At 37.1% G+C, this 16,760-nt stretch overlaps 1 protein-coding gene across 4 annotated transcripts in view; it reads right to left on the bottom strand.

The window, feature by feature from the left end:
* The window catches only part of HIBADH (3-hydroxyisobutyrate dehydrogenase), a 169,042-nt gene that overhangs the window by 21,684 nt on the left and 130,598 nt on the right, over nt 1–16,760 (bottom strand). For all 4 annotated transcript variants that reach the window (XM_037836958.1, XM_037836955.1, XM_037836956.1 and 1 more), the window contains one exon: nt 513–646. In XM_037836958.1, coding sequence (XP_037692886.1) covers nt 513–646 — 134 coding nt within the window. The remainder of the gene's footprint in view (nt 1–512; nt 647–16,760) is intronic.

The following is a 16,760-nucleotide window of genomic DNA, read 5'->3' on the forward strand; positions in this document are numbered from 1 at the left end:
AAGGGGACAAGAAGTTTGATTTCAGACATACTGAACATGTTCAGTATTGTCAATCACCACTATCTGATTAGAGAATTTATATCACATATTTCCAAATGGAAATTATTTGGTTTTCAAGAAAAAGATTAAAATGCATAGGTTACTTTTACCTGACTGTACTAAAAATAGAACGATAGCAAGTAATTTCAAAATGAGATGGAAGATAATGACAACTGAGACAACACGAGCACTTCAAATGGAAGCAGTTTTAAGTATAAAACTAGATGACATGTCAAAATCCTAATGATGGAACTTCTGACATCTTTTTTATTAAATGAAAAAACTTTCATCTGCCTAAGCCCACAAGAAATGGCAGAAATACTAATTTATTCCAAGTTAATTTAAGAGTATCTGAGCAAACAAAGAATTCACAGATTGAATAGAGCAAAGAGGAACAGGAATGTGGTGAAAGAGAAATGAATATCAGTGGATCTCACATCATAGAGTCAGGGTCATTAACCTGAAAATATTACCTGCCCAGTTCCAACACCTCCACAGTATACTACGTTGGAGCCCATGCACCCCAGCAACTGCTGGGCAGCAGCAAATTCTTCTTCGACTCCTCCCACCATAAATGTGAGGTTCCCAGACCGAGCAGCTCCCACACCTGAATCATTTGGGGGTGAGGGATAGAAGCAGATGGATACATTTCTTAAAATATTTAAACAGAAAGTAAAATTAAAAAAAATCCCAAAGTCAAATGAAAACATCTTGCCACCAAATTGTATTTATGTCAGGCATATGTAAGATACTCTGAATCTCTATAGGAATATTTCAGTAATCAAGTAACAGGCAGGTTAATCACAAACCAAAGGAGCATACAGATTCAGTCCTACCTCATTCTCAATTCATCCTAAATATTTTGACTCAATCATGACATGATAGATGTGAATTTGAAATATGAACCTTATTCCCATGCATCTATAATTCTCCTAAGAAACATACTCAGTAATTAATTATTATAGGCAAAGGTTTACCTGTTCTCTGACCAACACAAGGGCAGCCAGAGAGGTCTGCTGCCTGAGTTTGGATTTGGGGTTTCTTGCTCATCCATTTGCTTTCTGCATACTATCTACAGATGAACTCTAAGGAAATCTGGCTCTTCTCCCATAAACAAGTAGGCATGTCAGATGGCAAATTCTTTTTTTAAGGTAAAGAAACTATTGCTTACTTAGGCTGATTGTTCTGATGTGCCCTTGCCAATACACTTGATTCTTTTTTTCTCTCCTGCTGTCTACTTTTTGGGTAATTCATTCTTGGTGATAAAGAACAAGAATAAATAAACTTCAACATTGGTTTGGATATTCCTTAGTAGCTTTTAACAAAGGTTTGGTATGTGCTCAGTGATTGAAATGATTAAGAAACCACTTCTAATTTAGCCCAGAAAACATGGCCTAGACTTTGCCCAGGGGTGGGAGGGGGCAAAGGGGCTTCCTTCATCTAAATTTTTATTAACTATAAAATAAAATCAAGAGTATTATTGTTTATAGTATTGAGAGAAATCTTACTTTATAATTTGCAAGTTAGATTTTGTTGTTCAAAACCGGGAAAAGTATGCGCAAGAGCTTTATTGGTACAATTTTTGCCTTTACAACTTATTTTACAGTATAGCTCGGAATAAAGACACCATAATTGTCTGTACTATGTATCAAACCTGGCCATTAGAATAGACAGCTGCAAGTAATGGCCTACTTTCAAATTTAATTTATTCAATGAAATACACAGTTTTTATACATAAAAAGCCTAAGTGAGGAGATTCGTATTTCATTCAAATTGTGAATATACTGCTATGGCCAAATCAAGTAGCCTTTCTATTTTACAGTTCATCCTATTTTTAACCAATTATTAAATTCAAAAGAAGTCAGCATTATGTAAGCCAAACAATCTTGTGTTTTGAAAGCTCGAGATGCTCCCACATATGTTTAATTATATTCTTTCATAATATCTTCAGACACTTTAGAACTGATTATGTACAAAAACCCAATTATAATAAATGCTTTTAATTATTCAATCTATGTCCAAGTTTAAATGGCTGTCATTTTGTTAGTTTCTAATTTGCTTTACCAAGATGGTGAATCATTAATGCTTTACAATTATTTTGCCCAATTTCTATAGTCGTTTATATTCAAATCACATAAGCACCCTTATTCTTAATCCCGCTGCTCTGACCTAGAGAAATTAAGTAGACAATTTAAGTCAAAGCTTACAAACAAATCCAGCACTATCCATCATAGGTCAATAGCTTTGTATCTAGATTACAGATTGCTAAATAGCTTCAGAGAGTCATTTATTAAAGGAAAATTAATGCTGACAATGGTTCTCAGCTGGTTAATCCTTTGACAGGTGCACTTTCTCACTTGTTCAAACACATATATCAGAAAGAAGAAATAAGTTATTTAAGAAAAGATCACAAAAGAAAAGAATAATTCATCTCTTAATTCAGAGGTCTGTGGTATTTCTCTTCCTTCCTCCCTTCTGTATAGCGGTGTAATTATTTCTGACTTTATGACAACCTGCATCCCAACATAAGGGTCTGACTAAATTGAGTAATTCCTACATTTTGGCACTCCTTGGGACCAAAATCCTATCATATAATTTCTCTAACCATACTATACTATCTAGTCTAGTCCCATTTCAAAGGCAGAATTAAGACCTAAGCTATCCTAAAATAAATGTAGCCATTTTGAACTTAGGAAAGAACATCTAAAAAGCTGGAATTCTAAAGCTGTGTAAGACATTTTATGGATTTCAGATGACATTGTATAGATTTTGATGCCTATTAATAATAAGTGATAAACTTATTAAATCAAATTGCCATTTTAATTAAAATCTACTTCCCAAAGTAGAAGGATATGGAATGCACATTCAGGCAGCTGCTAGAATATTAGAAGTATTTATTTCACTTCGAATTTTAATAATTGTATACACAAAACCAAAATATACTTGTTTAATTCTATTACAGCATTGATCACACCTTATTAAAAATCTTTGATTTTCTAACCTGATTAATCCATTAGACTATAAGCTCCGATAAGGGCATCCTGGGGTCTTGCTTATGTCAGCATCCCCAGTATCCATCAAAGTGCATGGCACAGTCAATAAATTGTTGTTCAGTAAATAAATTAATGAGCATGGTAGAAAAACAATGGATCTGGAGATGGAATCTCTGGTTTGGGGGATGTGCCACGTGCTGTGTGATTATAAACAAATAACTTTTCTGAGTCACAGCGTATAAACTGAGAACAGCATTAAAAACTACTTGATAGAATAGCTGTGAATAAGTGAAAAAGGCTATAAAATAGAAAATGCAAGTTAAATGTAAGCACCCACTACTTTGTAACTTCAATTTGTGAAGTGGGAGTATAATCTTTACCCAAATAATGCCTCGAGTCCTCATCAGATTGGTTATCTAAACCACTATCTTCTCTAGGATAATTTCATCCTCTGAATTTAATAGCCAGTTTGGGTTGAACCTACCAATGTCAGAAGCAGGCTAGCTCAGTTAAAAAGTCCTAAAGTGGTCCATGGTCAGTGATATGAAGATGACAGTGAAGACCTCTTATAAAATCTTTCAATGGTAGTATGGTGTATGGCAAAGAGACAAGAAATCTGGATTTCTTTTATTCATTCAACAAAGTTGACTGGGCACCTACTAAGTATTGGGCCCTGTGGTAAGCCCTGGAGTAAAGTATAAATAACATATGTCCCTGCCCCTAAGAAGTCAGAGATGCGTGATCCAGCTACTTCTCACCCTGTCCATCATTATTAACTGAGTCTGAGCCACTGTCACCTTTCACCTGGATTACTGAAATAGATTCCTACTTGATGTCCCTTCTTCAGCTCTTGCCTTCATAGTCTATTTTCTGTAAGACGTGAATCCAGTTCATGTTTCTTCCCTACTCTCAACTCTCCGATGACATTTCATCACCGTCGGTATAAAATCCAAAGTCCTACAAAGCCCTATGTGATATGGCCATTGGCTACCCCTCTTATCTCATTTCATACCATTCTCTCCATCATTCAGTGTTCCAGCCACCCTCGCTATTTTGCTATTCCTGAAACAGGTCAAGAATATTCCATACTTAAAGGCTTGTACTTGCTGTTCCTTTTGTCTGGAATATTCTCCCTTAGATACTCATAATGTGTTTCCTTCACTTCATTCAGGTCTCTGCTCAAAATGTACCTCTTCAGAGAGGCCTTCCGTGATCACTCAATCTTAACAATTTAAAATATCATGCCATCACTCTCTATCCATTTTTCCTGCTTTTATTTTTATTAACAGAATTTAACACTTTTTTTTTTTAACAGCTCTATTTGTTGCTTGTCTGTATTCCCCATAAGAAAGTTAGTTCCATGAAGACGATGACTTCATTGGCTCATTCACCCAATATCCTCAGAATCTGGCACACAAGAGATACTCATTACAATATGTGCTCCCTGAAAGAGAGAGAGGGAGGCAAGGAGGGAGGGAAGGGCAATGAAATTAATGACTACAGTACTGTGCAATTAACTGCTCTCAAAGAGATATGCACAAGTGCCAAGGACTAAAGACAAAACATTTCTGCCATTCTAGCAAATCATTAAGTGTTACTTATTGTACAGTTTTTCGTCTATAAGGTGAGGTTGGTTAGACAAGATTTTCACCAAGTCATTTTTAAGTGTCAGTTTTGTGATAAACTGGAGCTTTCGAATTCACTTACATATACTTTCCCAAATTTATGATATTAATGTGCAAAATCAAGGCATGTTTTGTTTGGTGCAAATGTAAATAGTTTCAAATTGGGAAAAAAGTTATAAAATGAATTTTTCATGTACCTATATTAATTAAATCTAACAAGTCTAAATACCTGCGGTTGCCTTTAATGCTTTATCTAACACTTTCCTCTGATGATGCTTCCAGTGTTTCTCTCCCATTATCTTAGAATCAGAAAGACTGAACTCATTTTTATAAGCAACTGAGAAGGCAAATGCCCAAACCATTCAAAACGGGTGGCTACCTGCTTTTAAAGTGATAGGCATCTATTACGTCTCTTGGTAGTTTGTTTTGATTTCAATCAACCTTATGGTGGAGAAGCACTTATTTAAGTCTAATCCAAGTCTCTCTCTCTCTCTCAAAAAAATGTGGAATAGGAAGAAGTCTCCATTATCTGAACTATCTTCCATCTTTCTTTCCTTCCACTCCTACTTGAAGTTGACATAAAAAATTTGACTGTTGAAGATCCATTCTTGATTGGTTTTCCCCCCTGGAATGAGGAAGAAACAGTCCTTGCCCTCAAGAAGTTTGAAATCCAGTATTTGTGATGATGACAGTGGTGGTGGTGGAGGAGGAAAATGGAGAAGGGTGATGGGATAAGGCACATAAACAATAATAGTTACTAAAAGGCAGAGTTAGATGCATGCTACACGTCAGGTATAAATAAAGCCATCTGAAGGTTCAAAGAAAAAAATACTGTCGGCAAGTATCTATTTAGTGCCTTTTAACAACTTGCTAGATCTTTGTGCTAGGTGCATATTTTTTGAATTAAAAATCAGAACCTGATTTCTGGTATTAGGAAAATATGGACTACTCCAGAAAGCCCAAAATGTAAGTCCATGGGAGGTATGAATCACAGTCTTTGCCTCACACGATCTAAAATATAATTGGGAAAAAGAGACAGGTATCCAGAAGTAAAAGCCAAAAGGCAGCATCACAGACCAAGCGTCAGCTGAATGCTCTCCATAAGGAGGGCAATCACCATGATATCCTGATTCCCCTTTTCTTTCCATTTCCCAACCTCTGTCATTGAAAGAATAATGAATTCTCAGAAAGGGAAAGGGTTAAAAAGGACCCAGGGAATTATTCTCAGAGAGCAGTGGTCTTGTTGTTAACTGTGAGTAGGTATTCTAACTCCATCTGCAAATCTGATTCAGAGCAGTTCAAAATAACATGAACTGAGCAAGTAATTTGTTTTTTTTATACCTACACAGAGTCCTACATACGGTTATCTAAATACACATAATCCTCTATCCTCTTTTCACAATGGATTTGAGTTTGCTTGTAAGAACAAATAAATTAGAAAGCAGAAAATCAGAATTAAGAATAAAAATGAAAACATAAGAATTCACAGTGTATTTCAAATATGGATCTGAGTGTCCTAGAAGTCCTGGCAAACAGTTATATAGTTTTCCAATTTGGGAGAGAAATAAAGCAGCCAACCATCAAGGAAAATATATCTTTTTCTTGAACTGAAGCACATATTCTAAAAAATTTTTGTTTAGAACTTTATATAGAAGACAGTAAATGAAGTCATAGAAAATATTCTTAACAGTTTTACATCAAAAGCAGTGATAATTTTTTTAAGGTATACTGAGTTAAAACTCAGTTCTTGATATTTTTCCTTTTCTGGCTAATCCTACTCTTGTACCTGTAAAAGAGGTACAAAAAAAAAATAACATTAATCACCTCATTCCAAAATTTATGCTTATCTGTCTCCCTATCTTTTGGCAGCTTTATTTGATATAAGAACTAAAAAATAGGCTTAAGTCTCATATTATGCATTAACATGACCATAACTGGCAATTGAAGACATTATTTACTATTACTCCATATTTCTTATATAAAGAATCTCACAGTTCCTTCTATTTTTTCCTATTAAGTAGAAGTCATTCTCTATGAAGTACTTGTATCTTTACATTTCAGCAAAAAAGGAGAACTATGTAACTCACAGTATCTTCCCTTTGGTCTTGAATTGTGGGAAGCAATGAACTTTCTTTTCTCTCCTCTTGAATGGTTTCTGATTTGTTGAATCTTTATTTTTCTTGTCAAAGAAACCTATTTCTCTGGCTTCCTCATTTACCCCCCTGCAACACAAATCCCATGCTCTGCATACTGAAGCCTATTTGCAGTGGCCAAATGTGTAGTGATTTTTCTTGTATCTATTCTTTTTCCTGAGCTGTTCCCTATACGAAATTCCCTTCCCTTCCTTTTTTGTCTGGCTAATTCCTGCTTCCTTTCAAGGCTTACCTCATGTCAATTCTCACAAGCCAGTTTGTGACCCCTCTTCTCTAGTTTCAATAGAATGTTCAGAGAACATTCCTGGTTAAATCTCTATGAAAGCACTAGTGAGTTTTGTTAAGATCCTTATGGGCAGGAGCTGTTTGAATCTTAGCACCCAGCACACTGCAAATCTCTGATAAATGTTCATTGTCCTTTTAGGAGGTAGGCAGAGAACAAATTAATGATTAATAAAATGACCAGAATACTAATTAAGACTAATTAAGACTTGATTTTTTCTGCTTATCAAAAAAGCTCAACTTTGTGGTGGTGTGATTCTCCATAAGTGACAGTGGCATTATCTCCATGGCCACATAAACATGCATGGTCTTAAGTCTACATGTATGGAGACATTATTATGAAGAATTAAAACACAAAGAACATGTGATTTGAGTTGAGAGACCTGGGATGAAGTCACAGATAAAGATTCTACCCCTTGGACAAGTTACAAGACCTTTTAATCTTGGTTTTTCCATCTTAAAAATGCTGTTTAAAAACACTTGTCCTGTTTATTTTGAGGCTTAAATGGGAGAATATATAGGAAAGGTTTCTGTGAACTGCTTAGTTATTACACAAATGTTACAAAAATTTAAATATAAAATAAGTAAATCTATTCAGTGGGAACATGCTCAAGTCCTTGGTTGAACAGTAGGAAAGAACTGATACTTGGAACTTAGCCTTACTGAAAAATGGAACCAAAGAGTTATGACAGAAAAACCACGATGCAAGGCTGATAACTTAAAATAAGCAAGTATGAGTCATTAGAAAGATCTTTTTCAATTTTGTGACGATTAGAAACAGGTTTTTAAATATAGAAAAGAAGAGATGAAAAGTTAAATAGTACAATCAAATTACATTAGTCTTTAATACTATAAAAATACTGCTACCAAGGCCTTCCCAATGATACACAGCAAAACACAGTAAATCACTTAATTTACTCAAAAGAACTTAAATGTTTTAACCAGTCTGCCAACAGAAGAGCTCAAGAAGAGGACCAATGGGACCTGGGCTGCAATGTGAGCTGTCTTTAAAATGCAATTGTTCTAATCATTTTCTACAGATGCAGCCTCACAAGGGGCTGCTGTCACAGGGACCATTTACGACTTGTTATGGTGTCTCTATTGTTTACTAGCGACATTCACTGAGAAAGGCAACAGCTGGGACAGAAAGCTGCTACTCAAGGAACAATATAATCCCGTGAAAGTAATCAACAAATTTAAGGGTGTTAATTAACTTTACACTTTATCATGTTCAATTAGTTGTCCTTTCTATAAAAGATTGCCGTGTACAATCAGTTTAGAGCGTGCCATGTTTGATTTGTAAGTGATCACTGTTTCTGTTTCAGAGTCCATGTCAGATGTTCTCTTGGGTTTTGGTGACACAGATGAATGGCTCTGCACATGTTAGGGGGTGATCTGGTTTAACATAAGCCAGCATAACATAACCTCTTGTTAACACTGTTTCTGGCATTATCCAAGCTGGAAACTGAAAAGCAAAAACACTCACGGCACCATTCTGGAGTCAGGTAAACAAAGTTTAGTTAGCTTTTCCTGAAATAAACACAGACACAAATACATGGAGAAATAAGCTATTTTTCATCATTATTTTTCAAAATAAGACTTGCATTTCAGGGGCATGTTTGGGATCATTTCCTCCCAGCAAGAACTCAAAGCTCTGCTGCATTATGCACAGAGCACCACTGTATCCTCAGACATTACATAATGCACATAGCCTTTTCCATGGCAGTTGAACAAATGTTAGGGATGTGTTGTTAAGTATTGGCTTCTGTTAAATTCTAGAATGTGACTTTTAAATCCAGAAGCTGTGTTTTATAAGTGTGGGAAATCTGCAGGGAAGTATATTAATCTATGAATGCAATTTGCCTTCTCTCTTCTCTTAATGCACCTGTTCCTACTTGCTAATAGGACAAGGAAAGGCTCATGATGAAGCGACAATATATTCAGAATTGCATTTTAATGAAAGTCACTGCAGTTCCTCTGAACTGATAAATAGAGCTTTGCATCAAAATATTTCATAAGCCACTGATGAGGTGAACAAAACCCGTAACTGAGGTTTGGCAGGAGGTGTCTACCCTTAAGAAAACAAAAGCAAGGAACATGTATCTATTTCTTAAATACACACACAAACAACCATCTACATAGGATTTTGAAACATCTTCATAAAGCTATACCTTACTCTCCTAGACTAGCTGTTCCCTGTACAATACACAAAATTAAATGCTTATAAATAAACTACGGCTGGCTAGCTAGTCATAGCATACACAAGGACAAAGCTGAACTTCTTTAAAATAGAAAAGTTGTTAACTCTGAAAGCTAATAATGTCCTAAGTTAAATATTAAAGAAGGAAATTATAGGCTATATCTGAAACAGCTGAAACCACAATACACAGCAGCAGAAAACATTAGTTTTCTGCAGAAGATCTGCAGGGAGAAGGGAAGCGGTCGATAGATCCTTAAATTGGAAGCAATAGCCGTTCTTCTATCCCAAGTTGGCAGCTGCTACATTTGCAGACCTAGTTCATTATTTACCCATAATGACCATCAAGCTGCAGTCAAAGTCAGATCACAACAACTGTCAGAAGCTCTTTTAATTAGCCTTGTTTGAATTCAGATAAATATCACAATAGGCCTGCTTATGCTGAAAGAGCAACAGAATGTTCCTCGTGGAGCTGGGCTGGCTTGAGGACCAATGCAGCAATGGAGGCCATCAGACAGAAATGCAGAGTGGAGTTTTTAAAGGGTGAGGTAACTCAGAGGACAAAATGGTTTGCCTTCATTTTGAAAATAACTTTTAAAAAGCAATTGCCTGTCACTTTCCCCAGACCAAGATGGTGCCTAATGTTGGATCGCAATGAAAATACAGGCTTCTGAAAGTTAACTTTCTGGAGCCCAAGGAGAACATTAACTTAATGCCTTTGGAGAATTTGGATTATTAAAAAAGCTTCAAAACTGTATCTGGTAAATAATGCATCTTTCAGCTTTAAAATCATTTTAAAAGCCAAATAAGAAATCTTGTATTAGGTAGCTTGTCTCCTTAACGTCTTTCTCTTTTACTTCTTTAGGTGTTGCATAGTTTGCAATACTTTGCTGTGCTAGGAGTCCATCATTTTCCTCTACAGTTCCATTCATTCCTTGCATTCAGCATTAATGATTACAAAGTAAAACAAGGCTAATAACCAAATTCTGAGTAATTTAATCACTGCCATGTTCTGCACCCGTTTTTTTTTTTTTTTTTTCTTTTTTCTCTCTCTCTCCAGTTTTGCTTGAGAAGAAAAACAAAAGCATAATTATCATCTGCCCTATTTTGTAGAGAAATGATTGTTCACTTGAGTTCTGGTAGATGTTTGCAGGTAGGTAAAAAGAAGTGATAGGTGATAGAGAAGGAAAGGTAGAGAGTAAGGTGGAATAAGCAAAGGGCAAGATGAAAACCTGGTAGCAAATTGGGATAAACTGGGGCCGGCAAGACACTAAAAATTAAGCGAAGGTTGAGGTAATAACTTAACCAGAAATTACCATCCCTGGAACCCAATTGAGTATCCCTAGAGAATCCTGATTCTCAAATTTTGGGGTGGGAGGCATAGTTGAAAAGGTGGCCACTTCCATGTGTGGGCTGGACCTAGTCATTGTGCCATCTTTCTGACCTCTCAGCCATTAAGTATCCATTTGCAATCATTTCCTATGTTGTATAACATAACATTAAAGGAAGGATAACTAATCAGATTTGCCCAAAGATAAAGGACACATTACTGTTTACACAGGGTTTGGATCCCACTTACTACTTCCTTATGTGTAGAAAAACACTCCTAAGGGAAGTAATAAAAAAATTATTAAATTTGTGGTCAACTTCAAGTATTAATACCTGTGGAATAAAACTTTTACAGAATGCTGTGAGGTCAAATATGTGATAAAGGCAACAACTATTACTGAATGTTGATGCCATAAGTGGGGAGAACTCTTCTGGTTTCATGAGCTTAATCACAGTGGAAAGGAGTATTTCTTGCTCTTTTTTTGTTTTCCTTAAAATAAAGAATAAGCCAGATATATCACTCCGTCATGGATGATGGCCTTCTCTCTCCTCACCCCTTAATAAACTCACCTCCTGACTGCATACACTGCTAACAGTTACAACTTGTTTAATATGTTGAGTACAAAGACATGGCCAACTTGTCAGTTCCAAGTCTAGACTATAGCTCAGTAAGTATGAATCAGAATTTACTCTCTAAAATCACCAGTAAAATAATTCTTTTTATTGTTGGTATGCTGAATCTTACATCCTCTCATTCTCATAGTATTTCAATGAGGTACTGTTAACTTCTGGTATGCTGATAAAGTTTAATGTAATGAATTTTACAAATCATTAATGTAATTGTCTAGTGAAAATTGAGGAAAGCAATACTAGTCTTATACCCTTTCCATTTAAAAAATAATGGTTAATAGAAAACAAGTAAATGTACACAATTGAGGCAAATTGGTGAAACTAGATGGATCCCCCAGTTTCTAATATTAAGCTCACTCTACAAGGCCAGGCTGCTACCCTGAAGACAATAGGCACAAACTCTAGTGAGAAGTTACATAGGAGTTAAGCTGAAAAAAGCAAGAATCTGACCAAATGCAAGGCCCAGGATAAAGAACCAAAAACAGAGGCTAAAGAAAGAAGCAATGAATAGAAGTCCATGGGGGTCAATAGTTAAACTTAACCTACAATCATAGAAATAGGGGGAAACAAGCCCAATAGGTTATACATGCCAAACAGGCCACCACAGACAAAAATAAGATGTCACCTAGGGTCCTGGCATGGTTGGGGTGAAAGGGGGGGATGTGGTCTATGAGAGAATGTAAAGCAAAGCAATAGCTTCAAGATTCAAGAAAAAGAAATGACCCTAAAATAATACTTGGAAGAAGGATGAGTGCCTTCTGGTTTGCCTAATTTTTTAAAGCCAGATTTAGACCAAGAGGCTAGGGTTGTTTAATTTTTTCCCCAAAAGGCATGCATGGAGAGACATGGTGGTGCCCTTCTGGAGTTGGGGTTGGGGAAAGCACCCTTCAGGGCAGACCAACAAGAAAATGACAGCCCCCTTATAGTGGACAAATGAGGAAAAAGGCCTTATTCTAAATAGACCAATTAGAAGATGGCAAGGACACAAAGTTTGACTTGTGTCAAGCAAGTTAGATTTTAGCCTAAATTCACATCTGCTTAGCTGGGCATACCAGCTAAGCAGACAGACAAAGTAGCCCTGGGAAACTGCAACAGACCTAAGTTCAAGCCCCAGCTCTGCAGGTGACAGCATGATTCTGGGCAAATCACTTAACTGCTTTGAGTCTCAGTACCCTCACCTATACAATGAATTCTACCTACAATTCTATTAATCTATGAAATCAATGAATCTATTACAGCTAATTAATTATATATTTACTTGACATTATGGAATGCCTACTACAGTGCACAGCACTATGCTAGGCAACTTTTAAGATAGAGTTGTATTTAACAGTCCTGGGCTCAAAAATCTTCCATTCCATTTCATTAAAAAAAAAAAATTTCCCCCCAACCTAATGCACTTCACTTTTTATCATCAACTTCCAAAGCTTTATCTCTATATCAAATCTCACCCCTGGAAGTCCAGATTCAAAATTTCAAATATCTACTGGGTATTTCTTACTGGTTGGCTCTCAGAAGCACAATGAATTCAACATGTTCCAACAACTTTTGTCCCCCACCTCACATGATCCCCAAGTTACTTCCTCCTTCTACATGTTTCAGTTAAGACACTGCTACTATCCACTTAAATTGGAAACCCTATAGCAGCATTTCCCAAGGTTAGTTCCTCAGAACACTAGTTCTACAGGATGTGAATGAGTATTTACAGTGACTGGGGAAGCATATTTTGTTTGTTTCTGGCCAATAAGGTTTTCCATCCTCCTCATTCTGATAATAAATCCTGCCTCTCTGGCGAAAGGATTGTGCTCATGGACAATAAGGGTATCCCACCCTCACAGCAACAGAGGGGCCAAACAATAAAATCAACAGAGTTCTGCCCTGAGTTACTAAGGTAAGGCTGCTGAAGATTCGTGTGAAGAGTATCTGCAGAAGATAATGACACTGACACACAAAGCACAGCCGAAACAAGTAGAAGTGAAAGACAGGATAAAGAAGAGTGTTTTAGCAGCACCAAGCCCTCAATTCTAGTCAGTGAAGCGCTGGTTCAAAAAATCCTTCCTCCAATTGTGAAAGCTACCCCAGCAACTTTCCTAGCTATATGAGAAAATGAAAAACAACAACAAAAAAGAAACACACAAAAAAAACAACCTCAAATTGATTAAGGGTTTTGGGGTCAAATATATACTGGGTTAAACAAAATGAAACAGAGATCTGAGATAGAACTTAAGGACTAATTTTGATATACACATATGCAACTTGAATGTTTCCAAAAGGAGATAGAGAATGCAGAATTTCTTAAACTTATTTGATCACAAAATTCCTTTTTCAAAGAACCTCTTAAGAATTAGTTTTCTAAGGGGCCGTGCTTTGGGAAATGCTACTTTGGAGTCATTTACTTCTTCCTCACTTTCCATATCCATCTACTAATATCTGTTGATTAATCTGCAACTTCTCTTTTCATTAATATTTTCTCACTGGATCATTTTCTTCCCTTTTATGTTTAATCTTTTGGTGTGGCTTTTTAAAAGCTGTGTGGGCACATCTTTCATAAGGATGGCTGGATTTTTAAAATTTAATCTGATGTGAAGATGGCAGCATGGAGAGGAGAGGAAGTTAGTTAGTCCCCGAGAGCAACTAATAAAAAACAAGGAACAACCAGTAAAAGATCTGGAGTAACTTCAGGGAGACTATAGCTACTGTCCACACACTGTGCAACAATCTGACATTGGAGAAATGCCCGAGATTGCAGCATAAAATCTGTGAGTAAAAACTGTAGACCTGAGCCAAGAGACCCCTTCCTCACAGCAGCCTGAACTGCAAAGCCTCGCAGTGCTAGAGAGCAGCACTCTCTGAACAAGTGAATATCTCAGCCCAGCTCCAACTGGGGTTTTAATGTTAACCGGTCAATACAAATTACGAATCCCCAACAAGCAGACAGAGGCTTTTGGTGACGACTGACCTTGGAGAGTCAGGGGACGTATCTGTCTCGGGATGGAGAGCCCAAAGGATTGGGTGCTATCTCTGGCCGATGGGTGAATCTGGGGGCCGTAGACTGACCCTGAAGGGGGGCTTTCTGTCCCTTTCTCTCTCAACCTGGGCGGCTTATTGGAGAAAGCCTCAACCATTTTCAGCTTGCAGTGCTCTGCAGTAGAGAAAGCTCCAGCCATTTTAAACTCGCAGCACTCTGACCCAGACAAGGGTGGAGATAGCAGAGTCAGAGAAACAAAAAATTGATTTATATGTAAATGACCTCTCTCTAGGGGGCATATCTTCCCAAGAGGAAAGAGGTGGGGCCCAGCTCTACTACCCGCTTTCCATTCAGAACCAGACTCCAGAGCCTGGGGGAAAATAGCCATGGGCCACACATCCTTACACCAGTCTGGTGTGACAGGCTGACAGGCACCACCTGCTGGGCGGAAAAGCATAGGGTGTGTCAATCAGGGAAACCAGATACTGAATATTTCTTCCTTCTGGAACCTGAGACTGTTCTCATCTGGGAAAACCTGATGGGATGGCCAAGGAGGTCAGATGCCTCCTAGATAACAGAAAACTACAACCTACACTAAGGAAAAGGAAGTTATGGCCCAGTCAGAGGAACAAACTTACACTTCAATTGAGATACAGGAATTTAAACAACTAATGCTAAATCAATTCAAAAAGTTTAGAGAAGATATGGCAAAAGAGATAAAGGCTATAAAGAAAACACTGGGTGTACATAAGGCAGAAATTAAAAGTTCAAAAAAAAATGGCAGAATCTATGGAAATGAAAGGCACAACAAAAGAGATGAAAGACATAATTGAAACATACAACAGCAGATCTCAAGAGGCAGAAGAAAACACTCAGGAACTGGAGAACGAGGCACTTGAAAGCCTACACACAAAAGAACAGATAGGGAAAGGAATGTAAAAATTTGAGCAATGTCTCTGGGAACTTAAGGACAAAACGAAATACAGGAATGTGCATGTCATTGGTGTCCCAGAAGGAGAAGAGAAGGGAAAAGGGGCAGAAGCAATAATAGAGGAAATAATCAATGAAAATTTCCCATCTCTTACGAAAGACATAAAATTACAGATCTAAGAAGCGCAGTGTACTACAAACAGAATAGATCCGAATAGGCCTACACCAAGACATTTAATAATCAGATTATCAAACATCAAAGACAAAGAGAGAACCCTGAAAGGAGCAAGAGAAAAGCGATCCATCACATACAAAGGAAGCTTGATAAGACTATGTGCGGATTTCTCAGCAGAAACCATGGAGGCAAGAAGGAAGTGGTGTGATATATTTAAGATACTGAAAGAGAAAAACTGCCAACCAAGAATCCTATATCCAGCAAAATTGTCCTTCAAATAAGAGGGAGAGTTCAAAATATTCTCTGACAAACAGACAACGACAGAGTTTGTGAACAAGATACCTTCTCTACAGGAAATACTAAAGGGAGCACTACAGACTGATAGGAAGAGACAGGAGAGAGAGGTTTGGAACACAACAGCAATGTAAGTACGCTGAACAAAGATAACTATGAGTATGGTTGAAAGAGGAAGGTTAGGAGCATGTGGGACACCAGAAAAAAAGAGGAAAGATAAAGACTGGGACTGCATAACTCAGTGAAACCTAGAGTGTTCAACAATTGTGATAAAACTTACAAATATGTTTTTTCATGAGGGAAAACAAATGAATGCCAACCTTGCAAGGTGTTAAAAATAGGGAGGTATTGGGGAACCATACAATCAATGTAAACTAGACTATAATTAACAGAATCACTGTATTATGCTTCCTTTAATGTAACAAAGGCAATATACCAACGTAAATGCAGATAAGAGGGGAGCATACGGGAGGGGTATGAGACTATTAGCACTGGCGATGTTGTCTGACTCTACTCTACTCTGATCTTTCCTTTTGCCACTTCCTAGCTGTCATGTCATGTGTTTTTTTGTTGTTTGCTTGCTTTTTTCTTTTTCTTTTGCCTAACTTCTTTTACTCTTCCTCCTGCTTTGTGGAAGAAATGTAGATGTCCTTATATAGACAGTGGTGATGGTGGTGAACACATAAAAATGTGACTATACAGGGAACCGTCTATTGTTTACTTAGGATGGAATGTATGGGGTGTGAAAAAAACCATCTTAAAAAAAATGGGTTGAGGACGAAACCTTGAGGGCAATATACTGAGTAAAATAAGCCAGACACATAAGGACAAATATTGCAGGGTCTCACTGATAGGAACTAATAATATGTAAACTCCTAGACATGAAATATAAGTCACCAAGATATAGAATGAGGCTAAAGAATGGGGAGTGGTTGCTTAGTATGAGCAGAATGTTCAAAGAGGTTGAACTTAAATGTTTGGAAATGAAGAGAAGTGACGGTAGAACGTTATGAGAATAACTAACAGTGCTGAATGGTGCGTGAATGTGGTGGAAAGGGGAAGCTCATAGTCATGTATGTCATCAGAAGGAAAGTTGGAAGTTAAAAGATGGGAATGTATAAAACAGTGAACCTTGTGGTAGGCTG

The sequence above is a fragment of the Choloepus didactylus genome, chromosome 5 (assembly GCF_015220235.1).
Source record: "Choloepus didactylus isolate mChoDid1 chromosome 5, mChoDid1.pri, whole genome shotgun sequence".
Taxonomy (NCBI): Eukaryota; Metazoa; Chordata; class Mammalia; order Pilosa; family Megalonychidae; genus Choloepus; species Choloepus didactylus.